The following is a 27,500-nucleotide window of genomic DNA, read 5'->3' as shown; positions in this document are numbered from 1 at the left end:
TCCCGTCGCTCCCTTCTGTCGTATTCCCGCCCCCACCCTCCCTCCCGTTCTCTGTCTTCCATCTTAATCCCTCTTATTTCCTGTTCTTCCGTGCATATCCCCCATGATTTCGTCTCCCCTTCTCTCTCGTTTTTCTTTTATCCCGCCTGTTTCCTTCATCCACTCACATCTCCCTCGATTTTCCTCCCTACATCCCCCTATCGCCGCCTCCGTCTCCCTGAGGCTCCTCCTCCTCCGCCGCCGCCGCTGCCGCCGCCGCAGCAGCAGCGGCAGCAGCACTTGTCTACTCCAGATGGTTCTTCCTTTGTGTCGTAATCGATTTATATCAGTTATTGATTGGTGGCCTTTCAAGTAGCATTCGTTTGGCCGTTTCGGCTGATTCGGGAAGATTGGTTTTGTTGTCGGGGGTTGATTTTAAGGAAAGAATCGGATGTGGGGCTGGGTGGGGACGGGCCCGGCCCGGGTGGGGATTGGAAGCATCAGAAACAGAGTTACCAGTGACAAAAGAAGTCCCGTTGGAACTAAATGAAGGGAAGCTAAAAACCTCTTTTATGGCCCTTATTAGAAGTGGTTTTTGTGAGTGAATTGTTGTTCGGGAAGACGCAAGGCCTATTAGATTTTCCTTTTATCGTTTTATCTGATTTTCCCCCGGGGCCATACAGACATGTTAGCCTCCATTGTGACGCGACTTTTTCCTTATTTTGTTTTTAGGCCTCCCGTGAAGTTTATTGTGGTTTTGGAGGCTGCAGACGTCCTGAGGTTTTCTGCCTTGTTTGCTTATTTTATCACGCGCTCTATCTATCTATCCGTCTATAATATCCATATCTACCTATTTATACATACACATACCTCTCTCTCTCTCTCTCTCTCTCGTCTCAATCTCTCTCTCTCTCTATATATATAACTTTATATATATAATATATAATATATTATACGATATATATATATAGATTATAGATATTAAGACTATATATATATATACTATATATATATATATGTGTGTGTGTGTATTGTATATATGTATGCATATACACATGTATTATATTTCTTTATACATTCTTACATGCATATGATATTCCTTTACACATTTCATATAATTTTTGCTCCTGTCCCCTAGTTTTCATCCACCCACTCTTCTGGCAGATTCCCATTTTGACCTTGTGGGTATAAGCGCTAATGGCCTGCATATTAGGGGCCAGGAAGACTGTTATTGTCCGGCAAACGAAGCGGAAGGCTCTTTGCAGTTCCCAGCCTCCGAAATGATTAGCAAAAGATTGAGGATGCGATATTTTATCTCAAAGTTAGAATGGGAAAAGCGGCTGCGAGGGACTGATGGTTGATGGATTGAATGGGAGTTGTTTTGACCTCTGTCGCATCTGGATGGGACGGGCAAATGCTTGATGAATATCTGATATATACATATATATATATATATATATATATATATATATATATATATATATATATATATATATATATATGATAACTGAATCACGAAAGTTAGGAACGTGATAAAAGTCCTTTACTTCAGTAAAGGACTTTTAAGTCGAAAGATCTTGCAGACTCCTTCGTTTATTTTTCCTTCGTGGCATTTATCTATTTATATATATATATATATATATATATATATATATATATATATATATATATATGTATTGATAATTATGATTTAAGCGGATATTTATGTTTTGTACTACTACTACCACTACTACTACTATCTACTACTACTACTACTACTACTACTACTAATATTAATAATAATAATATAATAATAATTAATAATAATAATAATGATGATGGTGATAATAATAATGATAAATAATATAATAATCTAATAATAATATTGTGTATACACTCGCCATAGTATAGAGTTTTAATGTCAGTGAGACCACAGTAATATAACTAGATGGTATTATGCTTTAAAGTGAATTGTAAATTGATTAAAAGCAGGATTGTTTAAAAGTTCTTATCGATAAACTTTTTCGATTGAGAGAAGATTTGAGGAAGCTACAAAGCATTATAAAGAACTTCAAACATAGAATATTATAAAAATGTAAAATTTCCAATAGTAAATGATAATTCTTAGCTGACCTTTTATGGGTACATCTTGTTGCAGTAGTTGAGTAGCTTCTTTAAGTGTCAGACGTTTCGACCGACGAACTACACTTCCCTCCTCTAATAGGACCCTTGAAACTTTTGGACGACCCGTTACATCGATGGGGACAGCCCCCTGCGTTGCCTCGGAGAGAATTGGAGGGGATGCAGCATCAGGGCAGATTAACGACCTTGTACTGCCTCATCCATTGAGATCGCCAGAGTGACCGGGGACTTGAGTCTTTTGAAGGGCCTTCTTTCTGTTACTAATTGGCAGGAAGAATACGGAAGGGCCACAACATCAGTTTCGGGATATAGAGGCATATACATGCTGCCAACGGTTACAGTTCATCAGTTTTTAAATTCACAAACCTCTCTTCCATCGGAAAAGGTTAATTGCATTCCTTACATTTCCTTATGTCAATACATGCACCTAAACAGACTTCCTATAGGCTGCATGCATATTCTCTATGCAAATCATTTCTTAATTCTCCCAGTTAACTGGCGACCATGCTGTACGCATACCTCCAGACGTCTTCCTGTTTTTCCTTAGTAAATAGCAAATTTTACAAGGACTTTCGTACCATGGCATTCATTCAACTCGTATTGGCCCTGTTGTGCAGCAGTTTCATACCTACTGTATTCTGGAAATTAGGTACTATAATAAAATGTTTTACTTTTACTTATAAGGTTAACTACAACTTTGTCTTGGATGTTAGTCCCTTTATTCGGTGTATAGTGAAAATTATCTAAATTCTTCAGTGTCGGATTCGGGAAACTGAGGGTTTTAAATTAATAATAGCACGTTTCAATAGCGGGTGGTGACTTCGGAGGGTTTCTGTAGACGGGAACGTTCATTGCTTCGCTAGTTCCCAAAAACTTCAATACAGCGTCAGCGCATCATAACCATACCGTCCTCACCTATGTAATGTCCAGTCCATAGCGCCAACAAGAACTGAGTTCTGACTTACCTACAATACAAGAATCGCAAAGAAATAAATGCCGGGTGCGAAAAGATCGAGCGCTTTTTTAACGTTGCAAAGTCAGGCTCTCTCTCTCTCTCTCTCTCTCTCTCTCGTCTGGGAGGTTTCATATTTATTCTACGCGGATGTCAGAAGTAATTAGTTGTTTTTAGTAATTAGGTGTTGTGGAGTCGTTTTCATCCTGTAGTTTTTAAGGAAGTAATCAGTCCCACTCCCCACAAATGCATCTCTAGATTAACTTTTTCTCTGCAAACGTTAATCTGCTCAGGCACTAGTAAACAATGTTTTAGAACCTGTCAGCGACAGGACGGTGGGTGAGGGGCCGCAGGTAAGGTGTCTGGTGGCTTTTAATAACTCTAAAAGGCACCTTTCGCCCGTTTTCCAAAGATTTCCACCATAGTTGTCCTGCAAGGATGGCGTCCCCTCGCTGATATCGCTTTTCTTATATATAAGCTTTCTTGTCATTTTCCTTTTTTGGTGCTCTCTCTCTCTCTCTCTCTCTCTCTCTCTCTCTCTCTCTCTCTCTCTCTCTCAAAATGAGAGAATCTGAATTTGGTTTGTCTAGGTTTACCGAATGGAAAAAAGTTGTTTTCTGTTTTTTTAATTAATACCAATAACAAGAAGTAATACCAATAAAGAGATTTCTTTGTTATTATTCTCAGAAGTCACGTTAAGTTTATTCCTCTGTCTAGAGCGAAAGCCGCTAGAAATCTTTGTAGAGCCGGCGGGTGTAGATTACGAGTGAGGATGTGGAAATTTTCTTTACCTCATTTTACAAAAATTTTAACGTTTCAGTAATTACTTTATTTTCTGTGAGTCTAGTAAGTATTTATCGATAACTAAGGCGTTTATGTTGTCGGTGGTGGTGTTGTGGAAGTAGTAGTAGCTTAGAAGAAAGTTTTCAGGCGGTTGCTCTCAGGAAAAAAAGGTTACCGCTGTTATATATCAAGTTTTCTTTGTAGTCGTATTATTTTTCCAAGATAGTAATAAAACAATGAATATGATATTTTACTCGGTGTATCTTCTACATCGTTCTTCCTCAGTTTTCAGTGTTTATTATCTTATGTTGTAATGAACAAGTCTGCTATCGCTTCAGAAATCTAAACTTGCTAAGATTTAATTTTTGGTTACACCATGTATATCTGACCCCTCCTCCCTTTTTTTGTAGTCGCTGTTCTTACGGAAAGAAACATATTTGATCATTTGACATTTATAGCTATGCATGATTTTTGCACCATTTTGTATAATGAAGATATACGTACAAGTTGATGCAAAGGAAATTCTTATTTTGAATTATAATATATATAATTTATTTCCATTTTATTGTAATTTTATTGTAGTTTTTATTTCCCTTTCATTGTAGTATATCATGTGAAACACATTAAGACATTTAAGAGATTGAAAGTTTGTTTCCAGTGTGGTGAGATGTTGAAAGACCCTTCTGTTCAGAGGAGACGTTTGTGCAAAACTAAGAACAAAATCTTAACAAATGGTCTTCAGGACTGCCAACAACTTGATAACAATAGATTTTGGTCTTTGTGACTTCCGGGATCATTAACCGCTGTGCTTTGCTGATGCTTTGTATATGGTTGTAAATTTACTCATGTTTATGTGCATGATTTTGTTTACCCATATATATATATATATATATATATATATATATATATATATATATATGTGTGTGTGTGTGTGTGTGTGTGTGTGTGTGTGTGTATACATACATACATATATGCATACACGCACATACGTACATACGTGTAAGGGTGTTGGCGATGTAGTAGATACACACACACACACACACACACACACACATATATATATATATATATATATATATATATATATATATATATATATATATTTGTGTATGTTGGATGGCCACGTGTATTGGTTTCCGTATTTTCTTTTCATCCATGTACACCACGGCTTTGTAGTTGCCAGTATTTAAATGGCATGTTTTAAGATGTGGTTATATATTTTCTTTTATTACTGATCAGTTTCAAATTGCAACCATAGTTTTATTTCTGTTCTATCTCAGATTTATTATTGGCAATGTCTTGTACCGTTTCCATAAGTAATCACATGATATTTTTAGAGGGAAGCGGGTTAGATTTATCTTCGGTTTTATTTTTTTTCTCGTAGGTTTAGTTAAGATTAAACCTCATATTGTTCACGCCGTTGGGTTATATGTAAAATATAAGTAGGCTCTCAACTAAACATAAACACATAACTATTCTTTTACCTGTAATATAGACATTGAATATAAACATTGCGTTAACATGCTCAAAAACCTATGCTTTCTATTTAAAAAAGGAAATGTAATTTATAAACATTTTGGCATAAGTAATAACCACGCTAAAATGATCATAATGAATTGCGTAATAGTTAAGACCATCTCCTAATAGAGTCTGTGGAACGAAAATTTGTCCATATTAATGAGAGGATGTAATTTTACGGTTCTTAATAATCATGCGATCGAACGCTTTTGTAAATAACGCTAGACTATTTCTCCCCTCTTGTTTCTTATGTAATTCTATAGCGTTAGGCGCTCCTGGAACGCAAATTGTCTGTAATGAGCGCTTTGAGGGGAGGGAGGGCAGACACGATGGAGGGCTCTAAGTGGCACCTAAGAATGAATACACAGACAGAGAGAGAGAGAGAGAGAGAGAGAGAGTGTAGGATAACTTCGGAATAATTACACTCTTTTTGTGAGAGAGAGAAGAAGAAGAAGAAGGGGAGAATAAAACAAATGAAAAATGAAGATGTAATATTTTTTCCAAACAGTGAAACACGACTAAATCACTCCTTTATATTAAGCCCTGTGATTAGGCATTTGTCACGTCTACCTTTCAGGAGAGAGAGAGAGAGAGAGAGAGAGAGAGAGAGAGAGAGAGAGGTTGTGACATTCTGTTTGGATAAAGATTTTCCGCCAATTACATCAAAATCTGGAGGTTTTCCGACCCTCTAGCATGGTAACTTTTTTCTTTATCTTATCCTTTCTCGTTAAACTAGGAGAGTTTTGAGATTGATGTGTATATATCATTACCTGGTAATTGAGGGAGGAGTCTTTTTTTTATTTATTTTTTTTTTAAGTTGGGGTGGAGCGGAAACAGTGCTTGTTCGTTAGTGGGTACACAGAGGTGTTGGGGATTTTTTCTTCTTTAATACTTTGTTTATCTTCGTACACGAAGTGCCTGTAATTAATTGTCCGTGTAGTGCTGGTGCCTGAGTTCTTGGGCTTGTCCAAAACCTTGGAAAAGAACATATGTTAGCTGAAACATTTGGCAACTTTGGTCGAAGACCAATGTTCTCTCTAAAAGAATAGCTGCGATAGCTTAAACATTCGGCATTAGGGAGAATAGTAGTTCTAGTAGCTTTAATCTTTGGCAACCTCCGATGAAAGAACAGTTCATAGAGGTCAGACCTTTGGCAGCATTAAGGAGAAGAACATGTCTAAGAGTTTCAGCCCTTTTCTGCCATTGGGAAAGAACAGAACAGAACAGGGAAATCTAATAAATTTGCCAGTCCTTGGAAAAGAACGCCTTTGTAAGCTTTGGCAAACAAGGGAAATTTTCATTTTGAATATCACCTAATATCCGTTCCCTCTCTCCCCTATTTCTAGACTAGTGTTGTCGGAAGTTATAGGAATCAGGGAAGGTGTGAGATTATTCTAAGGATTACGGGGGGAGGGAAACAAAACTGCTCGAATCATACAATATTGAGGTTAGCAATTTCCAGAAGGTAAGCATTTGGGTTTTTCATTCAGATTTACTTTTCCTTTCTAAGTAAGTTTTATTTCTAGGTTGTATTGTGATTTTTTTTAAACTACAGACCTAAACTTACAATTGGATTTGACCGGAAAATATTTCCGAGACGTCATTCAACTGTAGCCATAAAGCTCCCTCAGCTACTTGTAAGTGTTAATATGATTGAAGGTGGTAAGAGAAAATACCTCGGCAACTCCCCTCTCGTAATTTATTCGAAAAATCTCTTCTTGATGAGAGTTACGGCCAAAGTTATGCATGGGAGGCAAATGCCATTTATGCACTCAACAAAGTTCTAGTATTATTTTTTTTTTCCTTTTTTTGTGGTTGTGAGTATGAAGTTTTATTTCACAGCACGGCGGGAAAGTTTATAATTTGTGGATTCGTACCTTTGTCCATTTTGTCAGAATATCGGGAGACATCTGGGATTCACTCGCTCTTTAATTCTGTTTTTATGTGAAATCACTTAGATTTAAATTTCCCTCAAAGGTAACTGTAAACATTGTTGAATAAAAATTTACTTCGGAAGTGGTATCGGACATGGACAAAAAATCCTGACTTCAGTCAAATATATATATATATATATATATATATATATATATATATATATATATATATATATATAGATAGATAGATAGATAGATAGATATAGATAATAGATATATATAGATCTGTATATTATATATCTATATATCTATCTATATCTATCTATCTCTCTCTCTCTCTCTCTCTCTCTCTCTCTCTCTCTCTCTATATATATATATATATATATATATATATATATATATATATATATATATATATATTTCATTGTCAGTATTCCAGATTATTCATGCACGTCTGCTTTTTTATTTTTTTTATTTTCTATTTTTTTATTTTTTATTTTTTTTGTTTTGTTACAAACATTTTAATCCAAGGAGAAATTTATACCCTAGTGCGGACTAGGAAAGACGTATTGTTTTCGATTGCGGCAATTCTCTCCCTTCTCCCCCGTTAAGGATAGAGTGCAAGGAAGTGTCTTGGGTTTTGAGGAGGGGAAGTAATGCGTTGGTTGGCCTAAGTAATAGCGGGATCGCATTACAATTACAGTTACTGATGGACAGGGTTCTCCTTCCCCCCCCCCCCCCGCCCCCTCTTCCCCCCGTCAACTCTTCGTCTCTTTCTCATGTTCGTGTGATTGCATTCCATTTTTTAAACTCTCTCTCTCTCTCTCTCTCTCTCTCTCTCTCTCTCTCTCTGTATTTGGAACACCTGGAAATAAGGGGCAAAGTAAGAATGGGGAATGGATTAGAGGGAAGGAGATGTAATCAGGAGTCAACTGGAGAGTTAAATGTTAGATGAATAGAGGTTACTCTAATGCAGAGAGAACCGTAAAGGTTGGAGGGGGTTAGTGGTTGGCAGAAGTTGGGCAGGGGAAGGCGGGAAAGACAAATTGGCGGATTAAAGGCAAATGGGAACAGAGGACAGCGAAGGGGCTTATCCTAGGGAAGGGAAATGGAAAGGATGCCAACATTTGGGATTATGAAAAAAAAGACGATAAAAGAAAAGGAAATGACCAAAACGATCTCGCATCAAGGAAAGGAATGGGATGAAAAATGTAGGCAGATTCATAGGTAGAGAGAACTTACTTTTTTTAATTTTTTTTTTTCTAAACAGGAAGGAACCTTGTAAGTAGAAAGAACACACGATGTAGGTTTTGGGTAAAGTGGGGCTTGATGTGGAAGTAGCCGAGTGGGACAACTAACAAGTAAAAAAGTACAAACGTTTGTAGGTTAGGATGTCGGGAGAGAAATGTTGATATAGGAGTTGATGCGTAATATGATCGTCATTACTTTGAGATTGGATGCTGAGCGTGTCTACAGTCGCTTTTCCATTATTGTAGGCTAATTTCTCTCGATTTTGTGTTGTTTTATTTACAAGAGTGAGCTCGCCCGCGTAGCTTGAGATAGGTGTCATCCAAACTTGTTCAAAATGTCCATTTGTATGCCGGGATTTGACGATTACCAAGAAATAATTTGATCTCAAAAAGATTTTTAAAAGATTAATGTAAGAGAATACTATTATATTATAAAAGGTGGCAACAGGTACCGTTACATCCTAAATTGTCCAGCTGAATAGTAAAAGTACCTGCTCTAACATATTTTAGCATCCTTTTCTGTAACTATATTAGCACTTTGAGCTGGCTATAGTACCCGTGTTCAATTATAATTGCTTGGGTTTATTGACAGTGCACTGTTAGATAGCATGCATTGACTTGAAGTGGTTGACAGTAAATATGCACTAAGAGCTTCCAGAAGTGATGTAATTATAAATGCTATGCAAACGTGCTTTCGCTCACACAAATACACATCCCTATGTATATGTGAACACGTTCATGTTCATTCATATGCCTCTTTCTGTGTGCATTATCTAACGGGATTGTAAAAGACGTTAAAAGATTCTCTAAAATGCAGGCCACTTACTTGCGCACGCGTACGTGTGTTTTACATCATTAAATATTTAGTTAATGCTATTATTCGTTTTTGAACAAATGAATTCACCACTTTTGAGGAACTGTAACACATGATCATTGAATTTCTCGACCATTTGCAGCTCTTGATTTATTTTCCCTGGCCAGGAACAAAGCTGGCCTTACCATTTAATGCTTCTTTCGAAAGAATGCCGCTAATTATACCCATCTTTATTTGCGCTGCCAGTTTTTCCACCATTGATTGTGCTTCATCAAAGGGTTTCATGCTCTTATAGTGTCCGATGTTTGTCGTATTTTAGTCACCCAGATGAAAACGACTGCTGTTTAATTGGCGTATTGCTCAGCGTACGAGGTCGAGCCGGAAGATTCTCTCTCTCTCTCTCTCTCTCTCTCTCTCTCTCTCTCTCTCTCTCTCTCTCTCTCTCTGTTGGGGACTGGCCCCTAGATACACACCAGTGATATGTAGTCTGCCTCTGAGCATTGATGAATACGTGTCCCCCGGCGTTTTTCTCGCTTTTATGAATTCCTTATGCATTTTTATCACATCTGCAATCTCTCTCTCTCTCTCTCTCTCTCTCTCTCTCATCATTTAGATAAAATGAAATCCGCTGTAAAAGTCTATTTCTAAGAACATCATGGTGCAAAATCTGTTTTTCTCTCTTTCTCTTAATGAATAATTGTTTCAGTTAATGAATAATCGTGTATTGACTCGCTGACTCGCTTTATCCTCTCTCTCTCTCTCTCTCTCTCTCTCTCTCTCTCTCTCTCTCTCTCTCTCTCTGGGAGGGGAACTGTGCCGTGTATACCTTTTGAAAAGTTGTCGATCATTTCCATCCATTCATTCCGACACACACATGTGCACGTGTTTTCACCTTTTTTTCGAGTCGCAGTCTCCCCTTCCTCGCGTGTTTGTTAGTAACAGCCTTATCAGGCCGATCATCGTTTTCGTGATTAGTGAGGGGTCGTTTCGGCTCGGCTTCAAAGAGGCCGTTATCTCGAATATTTTCCAAGGAGGCATTGCTACAAGATAACTCGCTAGTAACTAGGGTGTCACTTAACAACCTCTTGTTTTGCGTTAAGCTTTATTCCTTTTCTTTTTAGCTTTTTTCTGTCGGGCGATGTTTCGGAATCCTTTCCGTTGCTGTCGTGTCTGTTACGAAGAGAGGTATATATGTTTGTATGTGTTTGGCCATCTTTCCTTTTTATTGGATTTTTTTTCTTGATACGTGTTGTGATGAAAGGTAATTAGATTCGTTGGTTTTGTTTGATTTATTATTATTATTTTTTTATAGGCAACAGCTTATAAGTTTCAATCAGTATTTGTAAAAAGTTGATCTGCTTGCTTTGTTCCCAGTTGGAGTTATGAAATGCAAGGTACCAAATTTTCAGTATTTCAGTAACGCGCTAATTTATCTTTTGATTGAAATATTTATTCAATTGTCATTTAAGTGTCAAGAAGAGGATACAGTTTAGGAGCGGGAAGGAAATGTAAACTTCCTGGTGAAAAGTTGTCTTCATTCGGTAGTAATCAAAGCCGTTGTACTGGTATACCATATTATTTATATTGATGACATACAGGCTTGGTGTTTCTGCTGGCTTGTTATGCGAATGTATCTTAACTAAAGCCAATAATGCGCAGAGAAGACCCAGGAAATTGCTGATAAACATATTTGCTAATACACCTGTGTATCAGATAATACCTCTTATTTATTCACTAAAAAGGATATTACGTGCAACAGGGAGTTATTGAGAATTATAATTGAGAATTATATTTAATGATTTATTTAGAAGGCCTGTTTATCTGCTTTTCACTGTATTATGTAGAAATTACTTATCAGGATAATGGACATTTTACCTGGTTTGAAATAAATGTTTGCGTATTTTGAATAATAATAATAATTTTAATAATATAATAATAATAATAATAATAATAATGTGTCTTGTTGAAAAGGATTGCTGCTTCAGTTCCTTTGATTTTATATAGAGTCTTCTCTATTTTCCTTATCAAGGATTTTTCGGTGTTGCTCAAAGTGGCAAGCACCGAAAAATCCTTGATAAGGAAAATAGAGAAGATCTGGAATGAAGCAGCAATCATTTTCAACAAGACATTTTTGAGAGAGGGTCTACTCCCCAATAATAATGAAGATGATGATGATGATGATGATGATGATAAACACATGGGCAGTGCCAGTAATCAGATACAGTGGAATGGACGAAGGCAGAACTTCGCAGCATAGACCAGAAAACGAGGAAACATATGACAGTACACAAAGCACTACACCCAAGAGCAAATACGGAAAGACTATACATAACACCAAAGGAAGGAGGGAGGGGACTACTAAGCATAGAGGACTGCGTCAACATCGTGAACAGAGCACTGGGGTAATATATGAAAATCAGTGAAGACGAGTGGCTCAAGAGTGCATGGGAAGAATACTGATAAAAGTAGACGAAGACCCAGAAATATACAGAGACAGGAGAAGGACAAGCAGTACAGAGGAATGGCACAACAAACCAATGCACGGACAATACATAAGACAGACTAAAGAACTAGCCAGCGATGATACGTGGCAATGGCTTCTGAGGGGAGAACTCAAGAAGGAAACTGAAGGAATGATAACAGCGGCTCAAGATCAGGCCCTAATAACCAGATATGTTCAAAGAACGATAGATGGAAATAACATCTCTCCCATATGTAGGAAGTGCAATACGAAAAATGAAACCATTAACCACATAGCAAGCGAATGTCCGGCACTTGCACAGAACCAGTACAAAAAGAGGCATGATTCAGTGGCAAAAGCCTTCCACTGGAGCCTGTGCAAGAAACACCAGCTACCTTGCAGTAATAAGTGGTAAGAGCACCAACCTGAAGGTGTGATAGAAAACGATCAGGCATAGATCCTCTGGGACTATGGTATCAGAACAGATAGGGTGATACGTGCAAATAGACCAGACGTGACGTTGATTGACAAAATCAAGAAGAAAGTATCCCTCATTGATGTCGCAATACCATGGGACACCAGAGTTGAAGAGAAAGAAAAGGAAAAAATGGATACGTATTTAGACCTGAAAATAGAAGTAAGAAGGATATGGGATATGCCATTGGAAATTGTACCCATAATCATAGGAACACTAGGCACGATACCAAGATCCTTGAAAAGGAATCTGGAAAAACTAGAGGCCGAAGTAGCTCCAGGACTCATGCAGAAGAGTGTGATCCTAGAAACGGCGCACATAGTAGGGAAAGTGATGGACTCCTAAGGAGGCAGGATACAACCTGGAACCCCACACTATAAATACCACCCAGTCGAATTGGAGGACTGTGATAGACCCCCCTCCCCTCCCCTCCCCCCCCAAAAAAAAAAAAAAAAAAAAAATAATACAAGTAATAATCAATTAATAATAATCATAATAATTAATAATAATAATAATAATAATAATAATAATAATAGTTGATCCTGAAAATTTATAAACTACCATGCAAAACAATAGTGTCGCATATATAATTCCGAAATTATGAGTAAATATTTTTGCTTGTGAATATAGGAAAATAACGCTAATATGCGAGATTAACTCTGGTCGTAATATGACATTTGACGATGTATTTCGAATTTCACTAATAATTATAACAAATTACTGAAGTGTAATTATATCAAGATTTAACAGATATTTGAAATCTTTTATGAAAGTATCACTTTCAGTACAGTGGTGCGAAATTTCTGAAGAACATATGAAATCAGTCTCTTGATATTCATATTAACTTAGTGCAGGGAATATATATTAATTTAGTGCAGGGAAGAAAGTCGTTGAATGTCAAACAAGCCGTCACTTGTAGTTTTATCTTTGTAATTCTATAACATTTTGATATTTCGATTCAGTTTTTACTCTTAGGCCTTTTCGTGAACTCGTGATAACTTTATAACATTTTGTTATTTCTATTCAGTTTTCCTCTACTCTTTTGCCTTTTTTTTGACCTCGTGACCGCGAAAATCGGTCAATGTCATGGTCATAATTGGGGGCCGTAAGGTGGTTTTCTGTCACATTCTGGAAAGATCTGGTTAGTAGGTGTGGTTGAAAATAATGGTAATAATAGTTTGATGAATTTGAAAGCAGATGGCACTCGTAACACGTTAATTTTCGTGACTTTTCGACGTTTACGTTTCGTGATGCCATTCTCAAAGTTTACGAAGAAGTTGAAGGACGACGAAAACGATTAAATGAACAGTATAAGACATTAGAATAAATAAAAAAACAAAAGCACTAATTTTATCATGATTTAAAGTCAACACAAAACAGGTACAATACACACACAACAAGTAAAAATACTAACATAAAAATATATTTTAATTAACCCTGGAACACTGAACCCATTTCCCTGTTACACGGCCACTGAACGTGGGTAGTTTATACCCGATTTTGGAAAATTAAAGAAAAATAGTAAATATGCAAATTTATTAATCCTATCCCTTACACACTAAATATAACCCTATTACCTAGTAATGAAACTATTAAATTAGAATACTTACTTTCAGAAACTTGAATTAAAAAGCAAAAAGAAAGGAATGTAAAAAAGTGAAAAAATTTGAATGTTTTTGCAAAAAATTAGCAAAAAAAAACCCTCCCCAAAAAATCGCTCAGATGCTCCCACACGCTTCCAAGGATGTCAGGCTCTCATCCCAGGGGGTCATCAAGGCACGGGGGATGCGGGAACTGTAGGGAAGAGAGTAGGAAAAACACCCTTTTTTTAGTGCACCAGAAATGACAAATTGTGGAATATAATGTGTTTATTATATTTCTTTTTATACTTTATCACACATTATCACTCAAAATCTTAGTTTTATATATATTACCTACCTCAGCCTTATATGCAATCACAGCAGTAGGGGAAGTAGTGGCTCGGGCAAACAGGTTGGCGGCAGCTGTGACACCTGAAACGTGTCTTTTTGTCTGCCTTGGAGTCACACTTCGTGCAACGGACCATAGGGTTCCTCATCTCGGCTGCCGATGGTCCAGCACCTGCAGCTGTGCCAGTTTTTTCTATATACTCTTATCACTGAACGTGGGTAAACGGTACCCGAACACGTCTGTAGCGCAAAATCCAGGCAGAGGATTGGAGCGACGCGACTTCCCCCTATAAACCCATAGGGTAGACTGAAGCTATACTGAGTCCCAGCGCGCTGGCTTGTGGGGAAGAGGAGGGAACACGAATGACGTCACCTACTCTGGGTAATCTATACCCACGTTCAGTGTTCCTCTCCATCACGAGTCGTCTTTGTTAGAGATTTTGAAATCCTGATGTAACATTTTCCTAATCAGTGGAGACCCTCATCTTAGTGAAGTTATAGTAATAAGTGCATATGTGACAGCATAATATCATCCCACGCACCCTGGGAAGTTAGGAAATAGGTTCTTTCTTGCGTTTAACCAATCAATCAGCATCGTGGGAAATCCACAGCTGTGCTTTGTCAAGTCATTCGCGTTGCTCAAGATTCAATTACCTTTTTGTATCATAATTTTTTTTATCTTAATGGTTTTCCACTGTGTTTTGTCATTGTGCTAATTATAGCCACACGCGCGCACATAGTGTATTATATATATATACCTATATATATATATATATTATATATATATATATATATATGTGTGTGTGTGTGTGTGTGTGTGTGTGTGTGTGTGTGTGTGTGTGTGTGTGTGCGCGCGCCTGTTTGTGTATATGTACACAGTACTACACACACACACCTATATAATATATATATTATATATACATACATACATATATATATATATATACATATATATATATATATGTATATAATTAAATGCTGGAAGTGACACACATTTTATATATATACATACATATATGAATGTGTATTGCACATATTCATACATGTATGAATGGTGGTGTATTGTACATCAGTTCTCTTAACCTGACCCGGTAAGGAGTATTATACCTAACAAGAGAAAGAAGAAACTTCAATGAATGTTTAGCTGGACATTGTATTGTGTGTGTGTGTGTGTGTGTGTGTGTGTGTGTGTGTGTATGTGCGGTGTCTTGTTAAAATAGAAATTAAAATAGAACTTTGATTGTTTCCTTTGGAAAAACGCACGTTTATTTTTAGCTTACACACGTAAACCGCGCACACAAGAAACTCATAAAACTCATAATTCTCGTTTAATTGTTTCTCGTGTCTTCTTTCATATGCACATACATGCATACTTTTATATATATATATATATATATATATATATATATATATATATATATATATTCATACATACACAAACGATAGAGAGAGAGAGAGAGAGAGAGAGAGAGAGAGAGAGAGAGAGAGAGAGAGAGAGAGAGAGTGCGATTGTGATTGTGGGAGGTCTGCTGCACTGAATATTTGATAATATTTTTTATTTATATTTTCTATTTAACGCTACTTTTTCACGATATATCTCCTACTACTTATCATGTCCTGATAAAAACTAATATCCTTAACACCTAACGGAATACATGCGGTGTAAAGATTTCTCGTCGCTGCTCTGCTTTGTATGAGAGAGAGAGAGAGAGAGAGAGAGAGAGAGAGAGAGAGAGAGAGAGAGAGAGAGAAAGGTTGTGTAAATATTGTCGGTTGTGGAGCTAAGTCGTTTATTTATACTATGGTGTTTATAGCAGGACGGTGGTGAGAGAATATGTTAAGCACATTTTATTACCACCTACTAAACGGTATTTGTTTATCATTTAAGTCCTCCGAGGGAAAATGTTTACACAATTCTAACGACGGCTATTTCCGTTTTATGTACCTGCGCTCCAAATTTGTCTGTTTATGAAGGTAATTTTTCGTTATAATGGCATCGTAGGGAGAAGTGCTTTCGTCATTTGTAGACGTAATCATCCTCGGATTTTATTAATAAAGCGAGTGGGTTGATAGCTTCTACCAGCCAAGAATAACTGGCGAGTAGGAGCCTTCGGAGAGGAACCGGACACCAGTAAATGCCGCATTCATCCCGTAACACATCTCATCAGCAGAACGTTGATCCTCTGGACTACTGGATTCTTATTTGTCTAAGTATAGGCCTATTCAACTTATTCACTTATGAGATATCAGTTTAAGTGCCATTAGACTTTTGTGCCCTGATGAGTATGAAATCTTTTGTGTAAGCTACCTGTTCTGAAACCAACCGGTTCTAATGTTATCATAATTAGCGACCCAACCAGTTTCTTAAGACGTTACTTAGCTTCGTTGTGAACCTTCTGCCTAATTGGGTGTAGCATAAACCAGTTAGATTCTTTCCCTGGTTTGAATAGAAGTGCCTTTCAGATAAATTCTTTATAACCAAGGCGATTCTGTGACTCATTCAGGTGGCACTCGAACTTCATTGTGATCAGTGGATGCTCACTCTAGTTTTTTGGGGGTGATTTTTATTCGATATGTAAATAGTCATTTGTCCATAAGCTCCCTTGCTTGTGTACTTATGAACCGCTGTATTTGTCTCGGTTGCGAGAAGCAGAGATTCAGTCTTTACTTGTGCGGCTTTTATATACATATATGATATATAATATGTATATATATAATGTATATATATGCATGTATGTATGCATATATATACATTATGTGTATCTGTATGTATGTGTTTATATATATATATATATATATATATATATATAGAGAGAGAGAGAGAGAGAGAGAGAGAGAGAGAGAGAGAGAGAGAGAGAGAGAGAGAGAGAGAGGTGTGTATGTATATAGTGTGTGGACAAAAATATATTTATACACATGTATGTGCAACGTTTATACGCAGTGAACTCTCAAGATCTCGTTTCTTACTGTTTGATTTTTTCCCCTAGTTTACCACGTATTCACATGCAATTTTAATATTGAAAATGAGAATATAAATCAAAGTTTGGTACAAAAACCTCTGGATGTATTTGTAATTATTTATAACATATACCCAGAACATGTTATTGTAATCTTCTTTAGGTGAAGATTATTAAAAGGGGATTAGTATATTTCATGCGCGATCAGAGAAAAGAAAGGATTGAAGGCTTTTTCTTTTCTACATCCACGGGGCTCGATCGCATTTCCCGTTGTCGGACAAACTGGTTTTTAGAGTATGCCGGTAAATCTTTGAATGACAGTTCGAGTACACTTAATATGATTCAGTACGTTGTAATTACTGAGATTATCTTAACTCGTTTTGAGGGATTAATGTCTTTATATCAGTTGAAGTATTTGTCTTTTATGTACTTAAGCTTGTAATGAGAGGTAATTCGAAATTTTAAATTTTAGTTTTCATCAAATGCATGTTTTAGTGAGGTATTTTTCGTTTACCAATTTGATACCGTAATAATATAGAAAGTATCGAAGATTGAAATTAGAGTCATTCCGGTTCCATTTTTGGAATTCAGATTCGATCTATTGTTTTCCCCCTTCTCTCTAGACATGGAACAGATCCCGCTGAATGAATAAATAATCTTCAGTCTCGTTCTGCCATCGTGCCTGATCGTCATAACTCCGTATGGTGCTAAATGAATTATTACCCTCCCGAAGATTAGAAAGGAAGGAGGCGAGGTTCACGTTATTCACTGCCTTCAATCTTTGATTAGTCTTTTCGATGATTTGACTGTCAAATATTCAACGAGACCTTTCCCGGTGAAAATAGCACCGAGTGAGGAAGAATCTTCCTTCCCTTCAAAATAGACGTTGCATTCTCTCTCTCTCTCTCTCTCTCTCTCTCTCTCTCTCTCTCTCTCTCTCTCTCTCTCTCTCTCTCTCTCCTTGTAATTTAGTGGTAGCACCCATGGCTCACAGCCTTTGTAGGATCGGTATGGAAGCATATCTTTAAAGCCTGTCCCAAGAAGTAAACTTTTATTTCGTAGGTCCTTGTAGCTAGGACAACGACATAGAGTATTGGGAGAAAAAGTGATAGATGTGAGTTATCATTGGTTCTCCGAAATGGATGCTGCTATATGATAAAAAAAAAAAAAAGCCGGGGGGGCGACTAGGTCCCCCTTACTCTATTATTGGAACGAAACCGTACATCATATTCCATCCCTCTATCTGTGTGTGTGCATGATGGATTAACGAATAAATATTACACGTTCATGCGCAGTATATATTTATATTTGTTTTATGCTCAAGTCACAGATGATGACACAGCAACAGTGTTATTAGTGCCAGTGACCATTCCGATCTGTCCACACCAACCCTGGTGGCCGCATATCGCCCGTATTCTTCGTCCCTCGGAGGGAGGAGATAAGCGAGGGCAGTCAGACCCAGGTGGGTCCTAGATGAAAGCCTCGAGATAAATTGCAGAGTCCATCGTGGTTCGAGACTTGGGACAGGCAACAACTCAGCCATGGCGATAAGGCACCAAAGAAGCTGTTATCGCTTGGTATCTGCGCCTGAGTGCGCTGGGAGATGTTTTGGTCGTGGGTAAATTCCGGGGTCCTTGGTGGGGGACATGTTTGGGTGGGCAGTATTGGTGGTCCGGGTTGTAGGGAAATGATAAGTAACCGGAAGGAGTTTCGTGGGATTATCTGCGGTCAGATGTAATAGTTGGATTCTTTCTTCTTGAAGGCGTGCTGCTGTTTGACCTTTGGTTTTTTTTTTTATTCAAGAGGCCAGTGGGACTGGCATCCTAGTGCCCTCTTCTACCCAAGCCCATTGGACACACGGGAAAGATGAATGGGGCAACCACTCTATGGAAGTTGACACTATTCAAAGCTCAAAAAAAGTGAAAATGATTGTCCTGACGAAGATAGGAATTGCCATATTTTTCAAGTACTCCATAATATTAGGTTGACATAAAGAGAGATTTTGAATAAAAGTACGAATGATCACTTGGAACTGCTGATGAGGCAGTGTGATCAACTGCTTTGTCTTAAGATGCTGGCTCCAGTCAAATATATATCTAACACCAGCGGGAATTAAGTCTTTTATTTAAGAGATAAATTATGGTTTTTTTGAAAGGGGCACGGTATTCGAGGGTATGCCAAGTTGATTTCATCTTGGTAACTAACGTTTTTGTGCAAATGAAGCCGTACGTAAAATATATGAACAAAAGATGGAAATATTCCGGTGAATGCCAGTCATTTATGGAAGTTCAGACGCATCACCTAATCGAGAAAACTTTTCTAATGGAAATATGTGTTTATTTTAATTTTATCAGCTTCTTTGTGTCGGTTAGTCCCAGTGAATATGTCACGTCGTGCGGATAAAATCCGACTTATGTTCTTAGATTGTGGAACTTGCTTCGTTCTTTCGGGTTTTATCAGTTATTGAAACCTATTTCAAGTGGCAGGTCTGTCATTACTGAATAAGAGAAGGCCAGCAACACACTTTCCATTAACTCCGATTAGTTTCTCCATTATACAAGGTAAAACCGAAAGATTTCAAGCTTACAGCTTAAGTATCAAGTAGTGAGTTAATAATTAGCAGTCTTTGTTTAAATTTTAGGTACTAAATAAGAATTAGAAATTCCCTAATTTAGGTTATAATATATGAGGTTTGGTCAAGATTCCGTGAAATCCAACAGTGTTATTGAGATCCTCACAGAGCAGAGCAAATTGGAGAGAGAGAGAGAGAGAGAGAGAGAGAGAGAGAGAGAGAGAGAGAGAGAGAGAGAGAGAGAGAGAGAGAGAGAGAGAGATATTTTATTGTTCCCCATCGTCATGATTTATGACCTTGCAAGAGTATACACAAATCTATTGTTTATCTTGATCTAAGGTGACGGTAGGATTTGATGTCTTTCAGTGCTTTCATGTAAAAAGTAATTTGTTCGTGACATTGTATGTTGTTTTCAGTTTCAGCATCCTGGTGTCATTTGGCTCATATTAATGAAATGGAAAGGAGTAATAAACTTGTAAATATATTCAGAAGTTCTGGTACTTTTAAACTTGAAAAATATGAAGGTGCTATTCCATTTTTTAAGCTAGATTCCTTAAATAAACATCCTAAATTGCAGAGAAGGCGGCGGTATTAGCTCACTCACAACGGAATGAAAGTGGTACTGGTTATTTGAAGGTGGAGGACTGTCACTATTTACTGTTTTGCTGTTGGGCCTCATTCTCACCTATGCCACTTACCCCAAATCGAGTTGACGCAAGCTTGGGTAAAATTGAAACGTGAATGATTAGACGCACGATCCGATCATCCTTTTACTAAATAACAGTTGTCACTAAAAACTTAAAAACGAACATCACTGTATAAATATGATCCTGGGAGAGAAACTGACGCCGTAGAAAACTCTTATTATGTTCCTCCAGGGACGACTCATTCTCTGTCGCCGTCTTGTCGCTTGTTATGAATTGAGAGGCTTTCCCTGGGGTCATTCTATTCCGTTAGTTGGCAGACGCCATCGCTAATTACCACAAAACAGAGCGAGCGATGGTAAAAGGGGAATGCAATTAGGGTCCCATAAAAAGACCGTCGTCTGGGACGTTTAATGCGATGGGAAGAAATGGAATGCCGGGCATTGCTATTTGTTTGAAAGAGTTTGCGGTGCATTAACCTTTCCTGCTCGTGGCTTTACGTATGTAGAAGAAAAAAAGGAGGAAAGATATAGACTGGAAAGGAAATTTAGATTCGAGAGCGCTTGTTGATACGCTGATCTTTCCACGTTGAAGACTGTATACGGTTACATAAATGTTGCGAGAAATAACCGGAATTTTAACAGGAAACTAATATTTTGACTGGACGATAAAAGAAATCGATTCTCTCTCTCTCTCTCTCTCTCTCTATTCTCCTCTCTCTATTCTTCTCTCTCTCTCTCTCTCTCTCCTCTCTCTCTCTCTCTCTCTCTCTCTGCGCGCACACACACACACACAAAATTATATACGGAACGGCACTTGAAGAAGGACTAGTCATTTTAACAGGAAGCTAATCTTAAGACAAAGGAGCATTCGAGTGAGCAGAAAAATATAATAGATAAAGATCGGTTAATTCAATGCACTTGTCTTCAAGTGGGAAATCGAATTGAGAGCCGTTCGAACGAAATCCGATGCCCCTTTCATCCTGGTGTCCCGATTCGCTTCTCGGCTCTTGTGTGTGTTTTAGCTGACCTACATTCGGGTCGAAGGGAATCGTATGCGGCTTCAAAAACACGCTTTGATCAACCTTTTACAATAGAGGAAGGTATTTCTGTTTTGATTGAATCCGATCGCGCTGAATGGTTTTGAAGAGTCGACTCGAGGCTTTCCTCATTTTCTCTCAAGTTTTAATTGTGAATGCAATTACCTCAAGTTGGTCTGATCGGATTTTAAGCTTTTTTTCGCGTATCAGTTCCCTCAGTCGCGTACTAGAAAGCTACTGTAATTTCTCGAAGCATATCTGCTAAAAATACATTATGTGCCCTGAATGCCCTTGCCTTTTCAGTCATACTGACGCAGTGTAATAGTAGTGTTATTGAAATTTATATATATGTTAATTCGTTGATTCTAATTACTCGAAGTTTAATAGAGGTCTTTCAAACTAATGTTTTGTTTTATAATTATTCCGAAATTATTCCTTTATAGATTTTATTTCTTTAGATTTTTTATAGATATTTTTGCACATATTCTGAAAGAAAGAATATGATTTGCATTGCTAGATTTTGTACGGTACATCTTAATGCATTTGTAGTTGTGGCTATACGATGATTTCCCTCAAGAATTTCTGCTAAAGCAAAAATATTTTTCAATCTGTTATTGCGCACGCCCAAGCACGCAAATGCAAGACGAAATTTCTGTGTTGGCATTATCTGATAACTCGTTGGGTCCTTATTAAATTTCGTCGTCGCTCTCATTCGGTGAAGTTGTGACTACGTGTTTGCAATTGGTTATTCAGCATTATTATGGCTGCGCCTCCGAGTTTGTGAACTGCAGGAAGAAAGTTCCCGTGTCGCTCTCGTGCGGACCCCAATCCTTTCAGAAGCATTGCGTTGGGGGGAAATCTTTGTGCAGTGGTGGAGGGAAAAAGAAACAAAATCTTAAATGTAATGTACATGTGAGGTCAAATGATAAGGAAAAGAGCACTGTTCGATTCCCAACCGAGGACTAGCATTTTGGCGTATTCCGTTACTACTCTCACTTGCTGAGAACCGAAATGTTAGCACCTTCTGGAGGTCTCATATATATATATATATATATATATATATATATATATATATATATATATATATATATATCGAGCTACAAATGTCCTTTAATATCTAATTCGCTCTACCTCGGAATTAATATATTTTCCTATATGTTTAACCGAAGGAGAATTTTTTTAGTCGGTAAGAGATTTGAGCCGACAAATCTATTATCGACTAAAAATTCCCCTTTGGTTAAACATATAAGAAAATATATTAATTCCGAGGTAGAGCGAATTAGATATTAAAGGACATTTGTAGCTCGATGTATGTATATGAATCACGGTAATGTGATATGATATATATTTATATATATATATATGTATATATATATATATATATATATTATATGTATTTGAGCCGACAAATCTATTATCGACTAAATATTCCCCTTTGGTTAAACAAATATGAAAATATATTAATTCTGAAGTAGAGCGAATTAGATATTAATTTGTTGCTCGATGTATGTATATGAATCACGGTAATGTGATATGACTCATATATATATATATATATATATATATATATATATATATATATATATATAGTGGTGTGTATATATATATATATATATATTATATATATAATATATATATATATATATATATATATATAAATAGTGGTTGGCCCACTTTTCCCAAATGGTGCACATGTCGATTATTGTATTTGACTTTGACTAGTAAATTTGAGTTATGCAGAATAGAAGCTTTTTTATTTAGCGTAGATATTCCACAAATGCCGATGCCCAGAGTGGGGACAGGATCAAGATCGAGGTCATTAAGAGGTCATGGATCTTCATATTTATCCCTCATAATCCTCTAAAAAATGGCGATGCGCAACTGGAGTTTAAATGTCAAATAAGAATTTAACCATGGCCGTTGTTTTTGAACTGTGAGATAGAGGCATCATGTTTGGCACGCATAATCGACTGTTGAAGCCGATATGTCGTTTGAACCCAAGTTTTTACTTAAAGCGCAGAGATAAGATGAGAGTTTTAACTCTTGATATATTAAATACGGTGGTTTGTAACTGGCAAGGAACTTTGGTCGTAATGAATTTAGTCTGTTTATAACTACTTTTTATTATTTGCAAATTGGGGTATTCTGCTAGTGTGTGTGTGTGTGTGTGTGTGTGTGTGTGTGAGTAAATATAAGCTTAATATTACCAGGGGATATTTGTAAAATAAAGATGGGTCAGAAGTTTTTATTAAGAAGCTTAATAATATTTAGAGCTTCATTGTCATTGTGTATAAAAATTTGTGAGATAGTAAAAGTGGTGCATTGAATTCAGTTTCGAAGAGGAAAGCTCTTATGAAAGATACTTTTATTATATGACTGGTAGAATTGGGAAAAATAGAGAAAAAGTTAGTAAAATCAACACTAGAGGAATATGTTGGTTTTTGAAAAAGCAAAAACGCAGATTTCCATGGAAATTAGCCTTCTTTACTGGTATTAAAAATAACTATTGAGAAATCAAGCTTAAGACAAATTAGATTTTAAATAACATTACATTGCCTTCACGAATTCTCTGGTCTTTCCATTAGAAAATTAAATACATAACAAGAAAACAGCAAAAATATTATGGAAACTTCGAGACTTAAAATTAAACGCCAGGCCCCATAAGATAAAACTTCTGATATTAAGAAAAGAAGAAAAATGCATGAGAAAAATACACACATTTCATATCAATCAATGTCGTTGCTGTGATTATGTTTCAGTTGGGTAATCTGCAACTTTTTTGGCAAGTTTTGTAGGTTAAGTAATTGTGAATGAAGTAATTTTATGTCATAGAGATTAATGTACTAAAAAAGTAAATCTCCATATAGTTATTATTTTATTAGTACTAGTATTGGACCAAGGGTCGTAGTTTCTGTTCGTAATTGGTATGCAAACCCTAACAATAAAACTGTAGTTGATAAATCTTTCCTATATACTCTGTAATTCTCTTATTATTCATGTAGCCTTTAAAATGCTCATTACATTGGTGGTAAGTTTGGACTTAATAAAATAGGTTTTAGCAAATTATGATTTTTTTTTTGAAGAATGTGTGACTGCTTTAATTTAAGAAAATGGATACATGTTACCCTGTAACACAGGATTGCTTTAGTGGTTCGCTATAAATGAAAGAATTCTTAAAATATACTGTATATGGGTACGTCAGTATTTCATAAATAAAACTTGAATGATAGTCTGTCCCTACCTCTGAAATACACGACCCAAGGTATAGAGCTACAGAACGTATTTATGTTTTTTTTTTTATAATATATTTTTTTTAGTTTGTATTTGGCCCGGAAAAAGAAATCGTTCCCTTTTGAAAAGCACATAACGGTGTCCCGAGGTATAAAGCTCTTTCATGATTGATCAGGGGCGAGGCCGCTCCGCATGAAATATTTGTCAAGGCATTACTCTAGAGAAATGGAGGGAACTGCTACATGATATTCAAATTTTGCCCTTCACGTTTTCATAGCTTTCCCCATTTTTGCTATCAAGTTGTACATATACAATTTATATATATATATTTATTTATAAATGCATTATATATATTATTATTTTATTTTATTTGTTTATTTAAGTATTTAATGTATTTATTTATTCAGGGGCACTAAGCTACAGGTGTTTAATATCAAATTCATTTAACGTCAGAATAAACACCGAAACACCAAAGTGGAATTTTTAAGTGATTATATATATATATATATATTTATATATGTATATATATACACACATATTTGCACACACACACACACACACACACACACGCGCACGCAAACGTTTTTGTCTGTTTATGGGGAGACTTCAAACAAGTGCTGCTTACATGGTAATGGGATTTTACAAAACGTTGCCCAGTGGTCTACCATGCCAGAAAATCAAACCTTGGCCTATATAGCTTCCGTCAGTGTCAAATATTTATAAAACTAATACATATATCAAATTTGAACAATTGATATATGTATGTGTGCTCATTTTTACACTTACATACACTGGTACATTTATATGTGTGGGTAATCTCTGTGGTTGCTGTCCTCGTAATGGATAGCATTTTTCATATATTTTCATTCAGGCTACATCTTTTGTCTCTCCTCATTCATTTCCTCTGTATTGCAATTCTTCAAGCGGTATCGTTGAACAGCATTGCAAAGTTGAGTCACAAGGACAAGAACTAGCATCATAGCCAGACGGTATTCACAAGCAAATCACAAACTCAGGAGAGACCAGGCTCCAGTCGTAATTAGAAGAGTTTGCCTCATTATAAAAACAAGTTTATGAGTAGTCATTGGTTTAAAAGTTTGTCATAAGCGGTGAAATTAATGACAAACACGGTAACTAAACCCAAGCATTAGGGGTTTACAACAGATTGTAACAGCGTCAGATCACGTTTCTTTTCTGATGGCACACTTCCGCCAACACTGTAATACGAGTCACTGGATTGTTTGGGTAGGGAAAATATATCGGACCTTTCGATCAGGACTTTTCTTTTTCGAGAGAGAGAGAGAGAGAGAGAGAGAGAGAGAGAGAGAGAGAGAGAGAGAGAGAGAGAGAGAATATGTTTCATGAATAGTTTCACCGGTAGTGTTTTATTTCTTGTCTCGCTCTCAAACCACCCTAGATGCAAGGTAGATGCTGCTCTCTCTCTCTCTCTCTCTCTCTCTCATATATACATACACAGACAATAGATACTCCTACAGTCATAATGTTCCTGTTTTAACAAAGAATTAAATTCGCGGCCTTGACCTTGCTATACACATTCTTTCCCAAATGTTTCTGTCGATATTTCGCTATCTTTCAAAAATGATATTTTAAAATTTGGTTATGGATCTGTTACATTGATCCCAACTAATTACTTAGCTTCGGTTGAAATGGTTTGCAGCGTGCTTTGGAGTCTAGCGTTAAAGCACAAAACTTTATTTGGATAGTTGTCTGCTCGCGTTTATTTTCTGAAACGCTTTTATGGGTAATTGTAGACTCATGTTGTCTTGGAAGAACGATTCGTATACCAGTTTAACTTCGTTTTTATTTTTTTTATTATTTTAAGATTTTTGCGCGGTAATAGTCTCGTTCTTTTTATGGAAAAAGTTCATCAGTGATAGTAAGTGTATCTGTTTTGCGAAGACAGGTTATTGCCGATTCTAGACTCCTTATTTTCGGCAGAAATTATTTTTGTGTGTGTATATATGAGAATTTGTAATGTTTAAAGTATGGTTATAGATTTGTCTGTTTTGCAATGACTAGTTTATTGATGACTGAAGACTCAAGAGTTACAATCGTTCATGATTGTGTGCAATTATAGATTCGTGTTTGTTTTTTTGTCTGAGATATGTGGCGAGGTACGCAGCTCCATTCTGCCATCATGAGTAGAGAGATGAAGTCTGCAGACTGGCGCTGCAATATTGTGCTTTTCTCTTTAACAGTGTTTGCGACCTGAATTTTTTTTTCCTTTTGGCGCTTTTAGTAGGTTACTGTGATGGTAAAGGGCCTGCATCATTGTTAACGAAGGCATGTTGTTTGTGTGGGCTTTTATCTCTATTTTGATAATAACATGTATAATTACAGTATACTTTTGTTCATGAGGTATTGTTAGCCCGTGATTATTAGCGGGATTCTACGTGGCAATGAATGTAACTTTTATTGTGCTTATCGGTACTATTACTACTATTGCAGTATTGTTACTACTTTTATATTTGTTATTCCAGCTGATATTATTATTATTATTATTATTATTGTTATTATTATTATTATTATTATTATATTCAGTTCCTATTTTTAAGTATAATTGTTTACTCACTGGAGCTTTAATAAAGAAAATATGTAACTACATTTTATCCTTTTTTTTCCAGACGTGGTGACGATAATGATGTCACCGCCGCCGGTACTGGTTTCCTTGGTAACCATTCTGGCCCTCGTCGCAACGGCGTCAGGTAAATAATTTCGTATCTTGATTTTTCATGTTTCTGATCGTTTTGTTTATTTGCCTCTTTGCTGATGGAGGGGAAGTCTGTACAACAGATTTCTTGTTTTAGTTGGTGTATTTTGTGCTGGAAATTTTCCAAGTCTTTATTGACCAGCGCATTAATCCTTTTAATAATTTGTAACT

The 27,500-nt window shown here is 36.6% G+C and overlaps 1 protein-coding gene across 6 annotated transcripts in view; it reads left to right on the top strand.

Annotated features, from left to right (window-relative positions):
* Positions 1–27,500, top strand: part of LOC135224836 (uncharacterized) — a 634,596-nt gene that overhangs the window by 354,067 nt on the left and 253,029 nt on the right. For all 6 annotated transcript variants that reach the window (XM_064264186.1, XM_064264191.1, XM_064264167.1 and 3 more), the window contains one exon: positions 27,244–27,324. In XM_064264186.1, the coding sequence (XP_064120256.1) occupies positions 27,258–27,324 (67 nt within the window). In that variant the 5' untranslated portion in view covers positions 27,244–27,257. The remainder of the gene's footprint in view (positions 1–27,243; positions 27,325–27,500) is intronic.

The sequence above is a fragment of the Macrobrachium nipponense genome, chromosome 20 (genome assembly GCF_015104395.2).
Source record: "Macrobrachium nipponense isolate FS-2020 chromosome 20, ASM1510439v2, whole genome shotgun sequence".
Taxonomy (NCBI): Eukaryota; Metazoa; Arthropoda; class Malacostraca; order Decapoda; family Palaemonidae; genus Macrobrachium; species Macrobrachium nipponense.
This window is presented reverse-complemented; position numbering and strand designations above follow the sequence as displayed.